The following is a 15,919-nucleotide window of genomic DNA, read 5'->3' as shown; positions in this document are numbered from 1 at the left end:
ATGCTATGAAAACCAGACTACATGTACGTCACAGCTGGTTTCAGTGCAAAAACTTTCATTTAATCTGGTAAATATTTAATCTTGTACACTACTCCAAGGCACTTAACCGCAGTATGAAAAACATCTGCGTAATCTCATGGTTTACAACCTCCTACACAGCTGCCATATTTTGCCTTTTGGGTGGGTTAGTTTAAAAAGAGGATACTGCCAAATTCTTGGAGGCAGTGGAGGCAATGGGGACACTTTGTTTTATTCTTTGTTTTCAGTCATTTATATAGAATTACCACGATTCCAGGGACTTACACTTCAACTTGTGTCTGAGGCTGCAGTTAGTGTTTGCACACCCAGTGTCGGGCACCAAGTACTGAAACTTGCAATGAAAAAGGTCCCAGACTGTGAACGTGCTCGAGGTGCCATTGGCTGTGGTTTGAGGGGGAGAGCAAGAATGCTGGAGGTGCAGACAGTGAGGAAAGAAATAACACATGGAGTGTAATTTGAGAAAGTGCGAAGTCTTATAGACAATAGACAATAGGGTGCAGGAATAGGCCATTCAGCCCCTCGAGCCAGCACCGCCATTCAATGTGATCATGGCTGATCATCCCCAACCCCTTTCCTGCCTTCTCCCCATATCCCCTGACTACGCTATCTTTAAGAGCCCTATCCAGCTCTCTCTTGAAAGTATCCAGAGAACCGGCCTCCACTGCCCTCTGAGGCAGAGAAATCCACAGACTCACAACTCTCTGTGTGAAAAAGTGTTTCCTCGTCTCCGTTCTAAATGGCTAACCCCTAATTCTTAAACTGTGGCCCCTGGTTCTGGCCTCGCCCAACATCGGGAACATGTTTCCTGCCTCTAGTGTGTTCAAACGCTTAATAATCTTATATGTTTCAAAAATATCCCATCTCATCCTTTTAAACTCCAGAGTATACAAGCCCAGTCGCTCCATTCTCTCAGCATATGACAATCCCGCCATCCCGGGAATTAACCTTGTAAACCTACGCTGCACTTCCTCAATAGCAAGAATGTTCTTCCTCAAATTAGGGGACCAAAACTGTACACAATACTCAAGGTGTGGTCTCACTAGGGCCCTATACAACTGCAGAAGGACCTCTTTGCTCCTCTACTCAACTCCTCTTGTTATAAAGACCAACATGCCATTTGCTTTCTTCACTGCCTGCTGTATCTGCATGCTTACTTTGCACTTTGGGCGGGTCAAATGCAAGAGAAATGTTATGGTAGATGGGCCTCAACTGCATTGATGGGCAGAGGTAATATTCACAATATGTAGGAATAGAGTGAGTGAGACAGACCACCACAGTGCCTGGATAGAATATTATCATGCAATACCAATTTGGTTCAGCAAAATAGTATATCCACTTTGTCGAGTGCTGTTTCAGGATATGCACCATCCATGAACAATGAAAGTAAGAGAGTGCTGCAGTAGTGTTTCTATTGTGGGTGAGACCAGCTAACCCATGCTTCCAAAAACAATGTCCTTCTTGTTGGTCACTGAACCATCAGAGGCAACATGCTCTCTTTTGTTTTGTCGCTTTTGAGCTCTGATTTTCATAAGTCCATGTTGCACGTGTAAAGGGTTATCTTTCCCTCTCAACCACATTCTCCTGCCTTCTCCCCATAACCCTTGACACCCTTCCCAATCATCAGGGCTTGCTGAGCACAGACTGCTGCTGCTCTCCAACATGATACCAGGTAATGCCCATGAAATGATCTTCCTGGATTGTAAAGCATTGGCAAATATTCTGAAGTCAGGAGGAGTGTTCGATAAATCTGTATTTTGCTGTGATCCCAGTATGAAAGCTGCATGAGACACTGTCGCAGCCCAGACCGTCGCACAAACCAACCTCCCTCCATTGACTCCATCCACACTTCACGCTGCCTCGGCAAGGCCACCAGCATAATCAAGGACCAGTCTCACCACAGTCACTCCTTCTTCTCCCCTCTTCCATCAGGCAAGAAGTATGGAAGTATGAAAACGCACACCTCTGGGTTCAGGGACCGATTCTTCCCAGCTATTATCAGACAACTGAACCATCCTATCAACAACTAAGCAGTAGTCCTGATCTACCATCGACCTCATTGGAGACACTTGGATTCTCTTTAATTGGACTTTACTGGATTTCATCTGGTACAAAACGCCATTCGCTTTATCATGTATTATCTTTACTGGACTCTATCTTGCACTATACATTATTCCCTTTATCCTGTGTCTGAACACTGTGGATGCTTGATTGTAATCATGTATAGTCTTTCCTTTGACTAGATAGCACGCAACAGACAAATGTTCACTGTACCTCAGCACACATAACAATAAACTAAATTAAACTAAATTAAACTAAAGTAACCATTTGAATTTGGTAGCTACTTCATAAAACAGCCAGAATGTCTGAGAGGCATGGCAGCCTCGTGATACCCAGTCAGTTGGCAACAATGTGAAGGAATCACAACATTACATTTAAAACAGTGCAAACCCTGGCAAATATAGCCTTGTCTCACCAGGAGCTACATGGAGTCTGGCCAAGCTTATTCCATACGAGTCAATACAGGACCAGGTTCATGCCACTGTCCCTTCGTGCTTCAGATCATGGATTAGAGACGTGGCAATTAAAAAGAGACATGGGAAAATGCAGATGCTGGATTCTTTAGCAAAACACAAAGTGCTGGAGGAACTCAGCAGGTCAGGCAGCATCAGTGGAAGGAATAGTCAGGCTACATTTCAGGACAGCATTCTTCTTTAGTGATATGACGTTCCAGAAATACACTTCCATCTCTAGGAGCAGGAGAGTTTCTTTATCTACAGATGCAATCTCACAGGAAAACAGAATAGTCAAACGTCATTATTAATGGGAGCGTTTTTATCTATGGATGCAATGGGAGCGTGTTTTTATCTATGGATGCAAACACGCAAGCAATTTTCAAAAGGGCAAATGGAATAGTCGTTTGGAAGCTTGGTGTGCAGCAGTCTGGCCTCTCCATGTCCTGTTCCCAGAGCTTGCATCAGGCACGCTTCCAGCAATGGCAAGCAGCCCAACATTTGTCATTGGGCAGTGTTGCCCAAACTCTGGCATGAACATTCTCCACCAGTAATTTTAAAATATTTATTTTTCAACCTTAGGTTTAGCTTTCAGTTTAAGAGATACACTGCGGAAACAGCCCACTTGGTCCACCAAGTCCACGCCGACCAGCGATCATTAGCTCTATCCTACACACGAGGGACAATTAGCCATTTTGCCAAAGCAAATAAACCTACAAACCTGTACGTCTTTGGAGTGTGGGAGGAAGCTGGAGCACCCAGAGAAAACCCACGCAATCACAAGGAGAACGTACAGGATCAAACTCGGGAATCTGGTATTGTAAGGTAGTATAAAGGGCCTGTCCCACTGTATGGCCTAATTCAAGAGCTCTCCCGAGTTTAAAATAAAATCAAACTCGTGGTAAGCACGTAGAATGTACATAGCGGGTACGTTGGAGCTCGGGACATCTCTTAGCGGCTCGTAATGCTTGCAATGCTAACGGCAGGTACTCGGGAAACGCGGTAAGACTCGTGAAGATTTTTCAACATGTTGAAAAATGTCCACGAGAGCCCCGAGTACCTACGAGCGGCTATTACCGTAATTATACGAGTTCGAATTAGGGGAAACTCGGGAGAACTTGAATTAGCACGTACAGTGGGACAGCCCCATAACTCTACCACGGCACCAACGTGCCGCCCCCTTTCCTCCCATTTGCATCATGAAACTTTCAGACTCTGGAACAAGGCACCGTGCGGATAATGATTCGATTAATAAAACATACGAGGTCTTTGTTCTATAGTTTTATTAGTAAATCAGTAATGCACTGTGTTGGGAAACAATATGCATTATTTCTGTGATGAAGGAAAAAGAAAAGCCAGAGATTTAATATTTTTCATAAGCTTTGACATCTACAAGACATTGTTTCCATTAACCATTGAAGCAGGGCTCTCTTCTTTTCTAACAGTCTTTTTCACTAGTCATACTTTGTTCCTCAAGATGTGACTAAAATTAGCAACAAAGAATCTGTCAATGAAAAACCTGTTGATTATAGAAACCACACATACATTGTATGTGATTAAGGACATGGGCAGCACTAAATGCCACAGACGCAGTGATGCAACAACTGTACATCAGAACTGTACAATTAAATATCTCCTCAAGTTTTGTTCTGTCCAAACCACTAAGGTTTAAGTTTCTTTAAAAAAAAAATCAGTAGCTGTTTAGAAACTTGCATCTTTCTTCTATAATCAATCTATAATGGTATACATTTTTTTTTAAAAAGTGCAAACTTTTGGCGACACTTCTTGCATTCAGATTATTGCCATTTTGTTGTGCCCACTTATAGAAGCACTTGTTCTATCCTCTGTCTCCTCTCAATGCTCCACTGTATCCTTCACACCAAACGTCCTACTGGAAACAAACAGAAAGAAGAACACATTAGTATTTGTTCTGACAACTCAAATGCATACCATCTGTGGCACAGTGCAACATTATAAAAATTATATTTACATTTGTAATGATGGAAGTCTGCTGCATATATTTTTTTTTCTTGCCCCCAACACCACACCATATAGACCTCCCGGTAAAGAAAACACTGTTACCAGATGTTCCCCTGGCTCCAAATATGTCATTCCATGAGTAGGAAGGAACTGCAGTTGCTGGTTTATACTGTAGATACAAACAAAGTGCTGGAGTAACCAAACGGGTCAGGTAGCATCTCTGGAGAAAACGGATGGGTGATGTTTCGGGTCAGAACCCTTGTTCGGACATCTGGTAGTCTGAAGATGGATTCTGACACGAAACGTCGCCAATCCTTTTTCTCCAGAGATGCTGTCTGACCTGCTGAGTTACTCCAGCACTTTGTGACTATGCTATTCTGTGAACTTGAAAGGGGGGGGAGGGGAGTGGAATCAGTCTCAGTCTACACCACGACAGAAGGGAGAGAAGTTGTACAGTTTGACAGCCACAGGGAAGAAGGATCTCCTGTGGCGTTCTGTCCTGCATCTTGGTAGAGCAAAGATGGTGGAGGGTAGAACCCCCCCCCCTTTGCAAACCCAGGAACAGGTCACCTTGCCAGCAATTCTGGGAAGCAAGGGTGAGTGAGTGAAACGGCAATGCCACCCCTTTTCCCCAATCCCAAATAATGGCCATGCACTTCCTTAAACTACTCGGATGATTCATTTTTAATCTGAAGGTGTTGCACTAATCTATGGACAATTTACAACTTTTACTGAAGCCAATTATCCTACAAAGCTATACATATTTGAAGTGTGGGAGGAAACCAGAGCACCCGGAGAAACCATATGCGGTCACAGGGAGAATGTACAAACTCCGTACAGACAGCACCCGTAGTCAGGATTGAACCCACGTGTTTTGCGCTGTAAGGCAGCAACTCTACCACTGCGCCACTGTGCCGCCACACCGTTAATTGAGGTAAGCGGCTAAGGGTGGGGACAAATGGGGAGCAGTAGGAACAACAAAGATTGAGGCTGTGTGAGAGGGTGGAGCATTAACTTTGTTAAACAAGAACATTTTGGTTGACTTTATAAACACTCAAAAGCCCAGGTCCAATTTTAATATCTTGACCAGTATTAGAAAATCAAAACTGCAGATGGTGGAAATCTGAAAAAAAGCAGGCAAATGCTGGAAACATGCTTAAGTCAGGCAGCATCTGTGGAAAGACAAATAGTCAAAGTTACAGATCTGGTACCCATCATTGGATCTCGTAGCATTATGTTGACTGAAGCATCAGAGTATGGGTTCAAGCACAACCTTAACTCCAGCAGCCTCTTCCAAACAATACGAAAAGACAAATGAACAGAGATTCTGAATTAAAAAAACTCAAAGTGCTAGAGTAACTCAACAGATCAAGCCGCATCTCTGGATGACATGGATAAGTGAAGTTTCAGATCGGGACCATTCGTCAGTCTGCAGGTACTCCAGCACTTTGTATATTCCGCACTGTATTTAGACATGCAGTGCAGAAACAGGCTCTTCGGCCCACCAAGTCCGCACCGACCTGCGATCACCCCACACTATCATACACAAGGGACAAATTAACTATATACACATGCCAATTAGCCTACAAAGCTGTACGTATGGGAGTAAACTAGGACAAGAATGATCCCAGGAAAGAGTAGGCTAACATACGATGAGCTTTGATGGCACGGGGCCTGTAATCGCTGGATTTTAGAAGAATGTGGGGGGGCCTCATTGAAACATACAGAATAGTGAAAGGTTTGGATAGAATGGATGTGGAGAGGATATTTCCACTAGCGGGAGAATCTAGTACCAGAGGTCACACTCAGAATTAAAGGACTTCCTTTTAGGAAGGAGATGAGGAGGAATTTCTTTAGAGTGTGGTGAATCTGTGGAGTTCTTTGCCACAGAAGGCTGTGGAGGCAAAGTCAGTGGATATATTTAAAGCAGAGACAAATAGATTCTTCATTAGTACTGCTGTCAGAGGCTATGGGGAGAAAGCAGAAGAATGGGGTTAGTAGGGAGAGATAGATCAGCCATGATTGCATGGCAGCGTAGACTTGATGGACTGAATGGCCTAATTCTGCTCCTGTCTCTTATGATCCAATGATCTTATGAAACTGGAGCACCCAGAGAAAACCCACGCGGTCACAGGAAGAACATACAAACTCCGTACAGACAGCACCCGTAGTCAGGATCGAACATGGGTCTCTGGCACTGTAAGGCAGCAACTCTACAGCTGCACCACTGTGCCTGCCCACAAGGGTGTACAAGAAGTGCAGACTTCTCTAGATTGAGTCCAGTCCTAGTTAAATAATAACAATTTGTCGGCAGTGGCAAATTACTGACCCATTCCAGGAAATTCCCCTAGAATGAGCCTATGAGGAGAATGTGTGCTTTTTCTCACTTGAAACAATGTTTTGATGTTATCAGCGAAACAGCCTGTCCCCAGTGGGACATGAATGGACTCGACCTGTTAGTAGCTGAAAAACTGGTAGCACAATTGGCATTTGGCAAGAGCATATTCTGACAGAAATCAAATTGGATCCAGATGTTTCAGAGAAGGTGAACTTCTGGGAAATTTTGTGTAATGAGTAAATTGTACCCCGTAGAAATGTAGCAGGGAATAGTTTTCTAATCTATGCCATACTTTCCTTTTTAGACAATGTCAGCTGAGCATAATAAAATGAATATGTGATGAATAAAACATCTTGTCAGAAGCAATTACTTTCATGTTTCTCTTTCCCAGACACCTGATTCTGCCATGGCTGGGAAGCAGATTAACAGCCATCCAACCGTTCTAATTTAATATTATTAGCACAGTGTTTCATGATGCACAAAATTTGGACATTTCTCGCTCTCATTTGCAAAGCAAGTACAAATTATTTGCTTTGAAAGAAATACAGCGGTTGCTAACTGCATTTCCTTGCACTGAAGCTGGCTTGTGTTGAGTGGGTGAACACTCTGTCTCAGCTGCAGAAGCAATGTGTGCACTGGTTTAATGATAATTACACGGTCAGCGTGCATTTGGAGACTCTGCCTAGGTTTGACTACCATGCAATGCCAGCTTTTCAAAGAAGCAAAGTTTTTACAGACTGCAAGTTGGAGTATTGTATGCAGTTCTGGTCGCTCCATTGCAGGAAAGATGTGGAGGCTGTGGAAAGGGTGCAAATGGAGGTTTACCAGAATGCTGCCCGGATTAGAGGGTTTCAGCTACAGGAAGAGGTTGGATAGACTTGGATTGTTTTCTCCGGAACGTCGGAGGGTGAGAGGAGACTTGGTAGAAATATGTGAAATTATGAGAGGGTAGACAGTCGGAACCTTCTCTCCCGGGTGGAAATGTCCCGGGTAGAGGGCATAGCTGTAAAATCAGAGGGGGAATGTTTAATGGCGAGGTGGGGGCCAAGTTTTTTTAATGCAGAGAGATGTGGGGGCTTGGAATGCATTGCCAGGGGTGTTAGTGGAGGCAGATATGATAGCGGTGTTTAAGACGGTTTTTTGGTCAGCACATGGAGTGCAGAGAATAGAGGGATATGGATCATGTACAGGCAGAAGAGATCAGAAACATTAGCACAAACATTGTGGGCCAAAGGGCCTGTTCCTGTACTGTATTGTTCTATGTTCTACAAACATTCCAGAGAGAATTATATTACCATCTATATGGTGGCTACCCATTATAAATGCTGCATCTTTTTCAGTTCCCTTTATCTGGCAGCTGGGGATTTTAATTTAAATTAATTCTATTCTTGAATGTAGAGGTTGCATGAATGATTATTGCAAAAGAAATGAACACCATCCTGTTCACCTCTCTTTTAGGGAAGGGAATGTGATGACCTTGGAAATCAACGGACTGCTGAAGGAACTCAATGGAAGGAGAATGGGCAGACACCGTCATATGGGACCCTTCTGTTTCAGGGCAAAACTCAGCAAGGTCAGGAGGCCTTACTTAGGGCAGACTCAACCGTTTTTTGGCCATGCCCCATATCAGATGCCCCCCCTTGCTTTCCTTTGTGGCACAAACGGAGGAAGGGGTACTTAGTGCTCTTTGAATCCTTTCTAAATCCAATTCAATAAATAGGTTCTAGACCTCGCGCGCTTCGTGCGACGTGCACGATGGGGCGGTGATTATGTAATAACTACAAAATAAAGACCTTTTTTACCCCCAAAAAATTATTTACTCAAAATAACATCTGAAACATAAACTACATATGTTTACCTGATGGAAAATCGGAAAAAAACAAAATCGAAAATTTGGACCTAGACCTCCTCAGTCGCGCTCAATTGCCCCCCTTAAAAATCAAATTGCCCCCCTGTGGGGCGTACGCCCCACATTGGGAACCACTGGTCTAGAGTGCGACTACACTAACCAGCATGGTTGACTCTCCTTTGCTCTCTGTAGTATCCTTGGGAAGGCAATTAGAGATGGCCAACTATAATGTTATTGATAGGGATTAGCTACATCTTATGAATGCAGAATGAAAGAAAACATGAAATTGTCTGGGCACATGATATGTGCAACATTGCCCTGTTTCAGCTACTGGTCAGGATAAATCTCTGGTCTGCATGCCCAGTACTTCAGTTTAGTTTAGTTTAGAGATACAGCACAGAAACAGGCCCTTTGGCTCACCGGGTCCGCACCGACCAGCGATCCCCGCTCATTAACTCCGTCCTACACACACTAGGGACAATTTACACATACACCAAGCCAATTAACCTACATACCTGTTTGTCTTTGGAGTGTGGGAGGAAACCAAATATCTCAGAGAAAACACACACGGTCACGGGGAGAACGTACAAAGTCTGTATAGACACCACCCATAGAGCAGATCGAACCCGGGTCTCTGGTGCTGCAAACTCTACCGCTGCACCACCCTGCTGCCCCACAGTTCACATATGTTCATTCTGTGAATTTTTGACTTTCCATAGGTTTCATGTTCAGAGCCACAATTTTTCATTTCTTTTTAAATGAAGCCATATTTATCCATATCTCTTCATTTACAAGACTCCACAAATCCGGCTGAGTTTGGATTTGCAGTTTAATTGGCTTCTTCCTCCCTGAATCTCTCTCTATCCCTTTATGTCATATGAGAGATCATAAGTGATAGGAGTAATATTAGGCTATACGGCCCATCAAGTCTACTCTGCCATTCAATCATGGCTGATCTATCTCTCCCTACTAACCCCATTCTCCTGCCTTCTCCCCATAACCCCCGACACCTGTATTAAGAGGGACCACTTGGGATGACATTTGAGGATAAAGTTGATGCCAAACCCAGATAAAACTGACCATACCATTCCCTCTGAGGAGGAGCACAGTTGAAGGTGGAATATTGACACATAACCCCAAGGACTACCAAGTCTTTTCATTGCTTTTCAGAATGTGGGCTTATGGTGGATCTCACCATTTGACCTTGTGGACAGATTAATGCTTGAGTGTCTGGAGATGTACGATCACTGCTTATTTTATGCTGATTTGTAGTGGACACAACTGATTTACTCTGATGTTGTTCCAACGTAATAGAAATTCTGACACTTAAAGGAACTACTAGAATGCTTTACCTCGACCAGTTGGATTTTCTCTCGTCAATGTTCTTTGCTTATTGAGTATATAAGCACAGGATGAAAATAGAATATACATTCATTTTTGACATTTGGCGTTGATCTCAAGCATTCGAAGGCCAGTTATAATATACTTTTCCCTGTTTTCTATCCAATGAGCTAATCAATGTTTATCACACATTCCTTTAAGAAATCTGTGTTGAATATCACATTTTAAAAGTTTTTGATAATTTGATCTCATATTAAGTCAACCTTGCCTATTAAGGTAACTTTACATTTTAAATCAACCATACCCTTCTTAAGCTCCACTTCATTATGTCTCAGCAAGACCACCAGCAAATTCAAGGACCAGTCACACCCTGGTCATTCCCTATTCTCCCCTCTCCCATCAGGCAAGTGATACAGAAGTTAGGAAACACACACCTCCAGATTCAGGGACAGTTTCTTCCCAACTGTTACCAGGCAACTGAACTGTCCTCTCACCTGGTTGAGAGCGGTCCTGGCCTCCCATCTACCTCATTAGAGAGCTTCTAATGATCTTTAATCAGATTTTATTGGACTTTACCCTATACTAAACGTTATACCCATTAGCCTGTATCTCTGCACCGTGGACAGATTGATTGCAATCATGTATAGTCTTGCCGCAGACTAGAGAGCATGTAGCAAAAATCTTTTCACTGTTCCTCAGTACACATGACCATAAACTAAACTAAACTCCAAAAAAGGAGCCAAAGACAAACTCTCAAACTGAAGCTCAAATGGTGTCTAAACTGTGGGTAAAGTAGAGAATTTATAAAACATTTATGAATTTCAGGATTCATACCAATCCAGTGCAAAACTGCACTTTAGTGCAAACAAAGATGTCATTTCTATTACAGGTGCACAACCTTTTATTCGAAATTCCGGAAACTGAAAAGCTCCGAAAACTGGACATTTTTTCCAGGATGTCGTCTGCACACCAAAGCTCGCGTTTGGCGCCGAATGTGACCCGAAACGACCCACGGTCAATCCAGGTCTGTACCACTGTAGCGGCTGCCTTCCTCCCCGGAGACCGGGGAGACACTTAAACATCTGTAAATCATTGCTTAAATGTTAGTCAGTTAGTTTGGATGGCTTTTATGTGAAGGGGGGGGGGGGGGGGCGGGGGGGGGGGGGGGGGGGGGGGGGGGGGGGAGGAGGGGGGGGGGGTGAAGGGGAAACTTTAATTCTTAGTCCCCTACCTGGTAGGAGAGGCGGGGAGCGGGCAATGCCTTACCGGGTCGTGTGTGCAGTACCGACTCCCAACATCGCGGAGAGGGCTGCGGGCATGGCCACGGGTTGTAGCTCCGACCCTGGCAACTCTACCCTTGGCTGTGCAGCACTCCAAATCCAGTCCCGGTAAGGCATTGCCCGCTCCCCGTCTCTCCGACCAGGTAGGGGACTAAGAATTAAAGTTTCCCCCTTCACCCCCCCCCCCCCCCCCACATAAAATCCTCCAAACTAACTGACTAACATTTAAGCAATGATTTACAATGATTCTCCGGTCAAGCAGCCACTCCAGACTTTTCAAGCCGCCCGCGCTACCTACCAAATCTACGCTAAAAATCTTCCATTCCAAAATCCGAAAAATTCCGAAATCCGAGAAGTGTCTGGTCCCAAGGCTTTCGGATAAAAGGTTGTGCACCTGTAGTAATCTTTATTGGTACACAACACGGGAATAAAAACTGCTTTACTGCAAGCTGGGGAAATACTTTCATTAAGTTGAGAAAACAGCAATTCCATTTAAAACCTTAGAGTTTACCCCAGTTTGATAGACCATTTGAACTGCAGTTGATGAGTTTGTCTTTTGCTCCCTTCTTGAATAGAGGAATTGAGTTGACACTGCTTCATTCACCATTAACTGCACCCCTGTTTCTGCCCAATTTGATCTGGTGATGAAGAATGAAGCTCCACTTCAGAGTCCAATTCTCTGCAGTTGCCTCATTGACCATGCAGATGCCAATTGAGATCTCAATTTGGGCATGGAAGTTTAGCTTTAATTTCCCAAAGGGCATGAGCCAAAGGGCGAGGTTGAGCAGGGTGGGACTCTACTCCCTGGAGTGCTGGAGGATGAGGGGTGATCTTATAGAAGTGTACAAAATCATGAGTGGAATAGATCTGGTAAACGCACTGAGTATTTTGCCCAGATTAGGGGAATCGAGAAACAGAGGACATAGGTTTAAGGTGAGGGGGGAAAGATTTAATAGGAATCTGCAGTGTAACATTTTTAAACAAAGGGTGGTGGGTGTATGAAACGAGCTGCTGGAGGAAGTAGTTGAGGCGGGTACTATCGCAACATTTAAGAAACATTTATATAAGCACACGGATATGACAGGTTTAGAGGGAAATGGGCCAAATGGAGGGAGATGGAACTAGTGTAGATGGGACATGGTGGTCAGTGTGGGCAAGTTAGGCTGAAGGGCCTGTTTCCGTGTTGTATGACTCTATGACTATGAATTCTTCTAACATTTATTCTATTATTTTTCATTTGCAGACTTTCACTACAAAATGTGGTTGGGAATTAATCTTTTCTTGTTCACCTGCAAATGTATCGGTTGCATTTGTATTCCTTCCACACATTCATGTTTCCTTCATTTTATAGAAACTGAACATGACAAGTTGAATGGAAATAATCACGTGTATTGGAAATAACATGTCCCATCTACACTAGTCTCATGCTAATCTATGATTAAAGATGGATTTCTACCCGAAGTATTAAAGATGGATTTCTACCCGAAGTATTACCATTTCTACAACACCTACATCATCCACAACTAAACTGCTTTCTTCATCCGGGCATGGCCCTAATTATTCTCAAAATAAGGATGAGAGATCCAGTTCCCTGAAGAACATCAGTGAAGAGTGTAGGACAGTCCAAGAATAGACCATCAGAAGGGATGAGTGGACAAGATGGAGCAGGTCAAGCCATACAGGTACTTTTGAATGACTCCGATTGACGGATAAAATGCAAGTCACAAGTTATAGGAGTAGAATTAGGCCATTCGGCCCATTGAGTCCACTCCACCATTCAATCATGGCTGATATCTGCCTCCTAATCCCATTTTTCTGCCTTCTCCCCGTAACCCTCGACACCTGTTCTAATCAAGAACTTGTCTATCACTGCCTTAAAAATATCCACTGAATTGACCTCCACAGCCCTCTGTAGCAATGAGTTCCACTACCCTGTGACAAAAGAAGTCCCTCCTCACCTCCTTCCGAAAAGAGCGCCCTTTAATTCTCAGGCTATGATCTCTGATCCTAGATCTCCCACCGGTGGAAACATCCTTTCCACATCCACTCTATCTATGCCTTTCATTATCATTAATTAATAGTTATGCTTACTTAGATCCATTGAAACATTGATGATGGGCTTCAACAGCACTTTGAATGAGGCAGACTGGAATTAACTGATATTGGAAATAGATGGTCCCTGAATTCAGAAGAAGGGTCCCGACCCAAAATGTCATCTATCCATTTTCTTGAGAGATGCTGCCTGACCCGCAGAGTTATTCCAGCTTTTATTGTCTATTTAAGTGTTGTGGAAATGCTATTTCAGCCTCATCGTGGAGTCAACATTGCAACAGCTTTGGGCTTCTCTGTAAATATCATGCGGTATAATGTAAATCCATAGACCTGTACTATGCATGAGCCTAGACACAAAATGCTGGAGCAACTCTATGGGTCAGGCAGCATCTCTGGAGAAATAGAATAGGTGACGTTTCAGGTTGGAACCCTGCTGAAGACTCTGACGGAAGGTTCCAACGCAGAAGATCACCTATTCTTTTCATCCAGAGTTGCTGCCTGACCCGCTGAGTTATTCCAGCATTTTGTATCTATCTTCGGTATATACCACCATCTGCAGTTCCTTCCTACACAACCTGCATGAGGTTTCTCTGCTCAGACTAATCCTCTGCTAAAACGAATGAACTGAATTGATAGAACGCAGTAAAACACAATGATGCTTTTTCAAGCCTTAACATTATTTGTAAATAACAATTTTAATCAACTTTGATCTTAGGTAAAGTGATAGGTTCAGAGAAAGTCCTGAACAATGCTATTTTCCACTCCGATAACAGAGACGAGGCTGGCTAATTTGTGCAAGGCTGATTAAATCTGTCATCACCTCCTCATCCTGTTAACAGGATTAATTTCTGTTACATTCTCTTTCTTTAATGCTTGCAATAGCAGCATAAAACTACTGGGCCCGCCCTCCAGAAGTGAATTGGTGAGTGAGTTTAATTAAGTTTGGAACTAAAAGTGATTAATTAGCAGCATGGGTCCTGGAACAATTTGTCTGCCACGTCTGGGCCTGGGCCTGGGCCTGGGCCTGGGCCTGGGCCTGGGCCTGTGCATGTGCTCTCCTCGCATTTCCACATTCAGTTTATCCTTCCTGCCTCAACTTTCTATCATTTACGGATGTTTTGATAGAAAGTGCGCTCACTTCGGATAAGTCTGGCTACAGTGCTCAGGGAGGCCTTTGGCACATTAGGCTTTACTGCAAAGTTACTACCATACCGCTTGTTCATTGATTAATTCTCAGGATGCAGACATGACTGGCAATGCTGGTTCTTTCCAAACAGTCCCGACTTGAAGAGGCAGTTAGGAATCACATTCAGACAAACTAAGGGTGGCAGATTTTGTAACATGATTTCGATACAATGGTTTCGTAGTTGCACAGGCTTTCATGTCAGCTTTATTTGATTCCAAATTTAATTCAATTACTTTCACTTAATTTCCCTAGTTCCACTGTGGGGGACAAACTCACATCTCTGGATCACTCTTTAAGGCTACTGGATAGCAATCTACTGTGTCCCTATCTGCCTCATTAAAAAGTAAGGAGTTATTAACATGTTTTAATATAATGGCCAAGGTCTCCACGCCAGAATAAAAATCAACACAAGACCAAATTCCTCCACATTCTTTTCGACCAGGCAGATGCACTAAATGTGATCTCGCTCATGTGCTCATCAGCAAAGATGGTTGGATAAGTCAAGGATTCCTCCTGGAATTGGGTGATGGAGACTTTCTGATGAACGGCTTTTAATTTTACACATTAGCCTGGGCCTTACAACTTGCTAAAAGAATGCAGCAGGAAATAAATAGTCACCTGGTGTCTGAATACAATATAACATTTTTAAACCATAACAGATGTACACGCAAGGACAGGAGAAAATAGCAGGAGTAGGTCACTCAGCCGTTCCAGCCTGCCCCATCATTCAATATGATCATGGCTGATCCATACCAGCCTCTACCCTTCTGTGCTAACTTCCCATAGTCTTCAATGCCACAATCTTTCAAACGTTTCTTTATCTTCACCTCAATATATCTAAAGATTTGACATCCACCACCCTCAAGGGCAGGGAAATTCAGATTCATTTCTGCCTAGCTATATCCCTTTGTTCATGACTCTCCCATTAGAGTAGATGTTGAGATGTTCTCACTGCCAGGCTGTTGTGGCCTCAGCAATGCCCGGCACAACCGTAACAAAACTCCCTATTCATAACCTTCAACATCTTCACTTTAAAGGCCAACAATCTGCTTTATTAACTACTCACTAATGTCAGTTAACCTTTAGTGATTCGTGCCATGGAGCACCTAAATTGCTCTCCATCTTCAGCGCTCCCAATATCTTGAGCTGTGTCATGCCATAAGGGATAGGAGTAGAAATAGACTATTGGGCCCATCAAGTCTACTCTGCCATTCAATCAAGTCAAGTTTAGTTTATTTGTCACATACACATACGAGATGTGCAGTGAAATGAAAGTGGCAATGCTCGCGGACTTTTGTGCAAAAGACAAACAACAAAACAACCAAACAAATTATAAACACAATC

At 43.4% G+C, this 15,919-nt stretch overlaps 1 protein-coding gene across 2 annotated transcripts in view; it reads right to left on the bottom strand.

Annotated features, from left to right (window-relative positions):
• Nucleotides 1–3,817: 3,817 nt before the first annotated feature.
• smoc1 (SPARC related modular calcium binding 1) overlaps nt 3,818–15,919 on the bottom strand; it is a 195,062-nt gene continuing 182,960 nt past the window's right edge. For both annotated transcript variants that reach the window (XM_055640814.1, XM_055640812.1), the window contains one exon: nt 3,818–4,440. In XM_055640814.1, the coding sequence (XP_055496789.1) occupies nt 4,404–4,440 (37 nt within the window). In that variant the 3' untranslated portion in view covers nt 3,818–4,403. The remainder of the gene's footprint in view (nt 4,441–15,919) is intronic.

This window comes from Leucoraja erinacea, chromosome 9 (genome assembly GCF_028641065.1).
Source record: "Leucoraja erinacea ecotype New England chromosome 9, Leri_hhj_1, whole genome shotgun sequence".
Classification (NCBI taxonomy): Eukaryota; Metazoa; Chordata; class Chondrichthyes; order Rajiformes; family Rajidae; genus Leucoraja; species Leucoraja erinaceus.
This window is presented reverse-complemented; position numbering and strand designations above follow the sequence as displayed.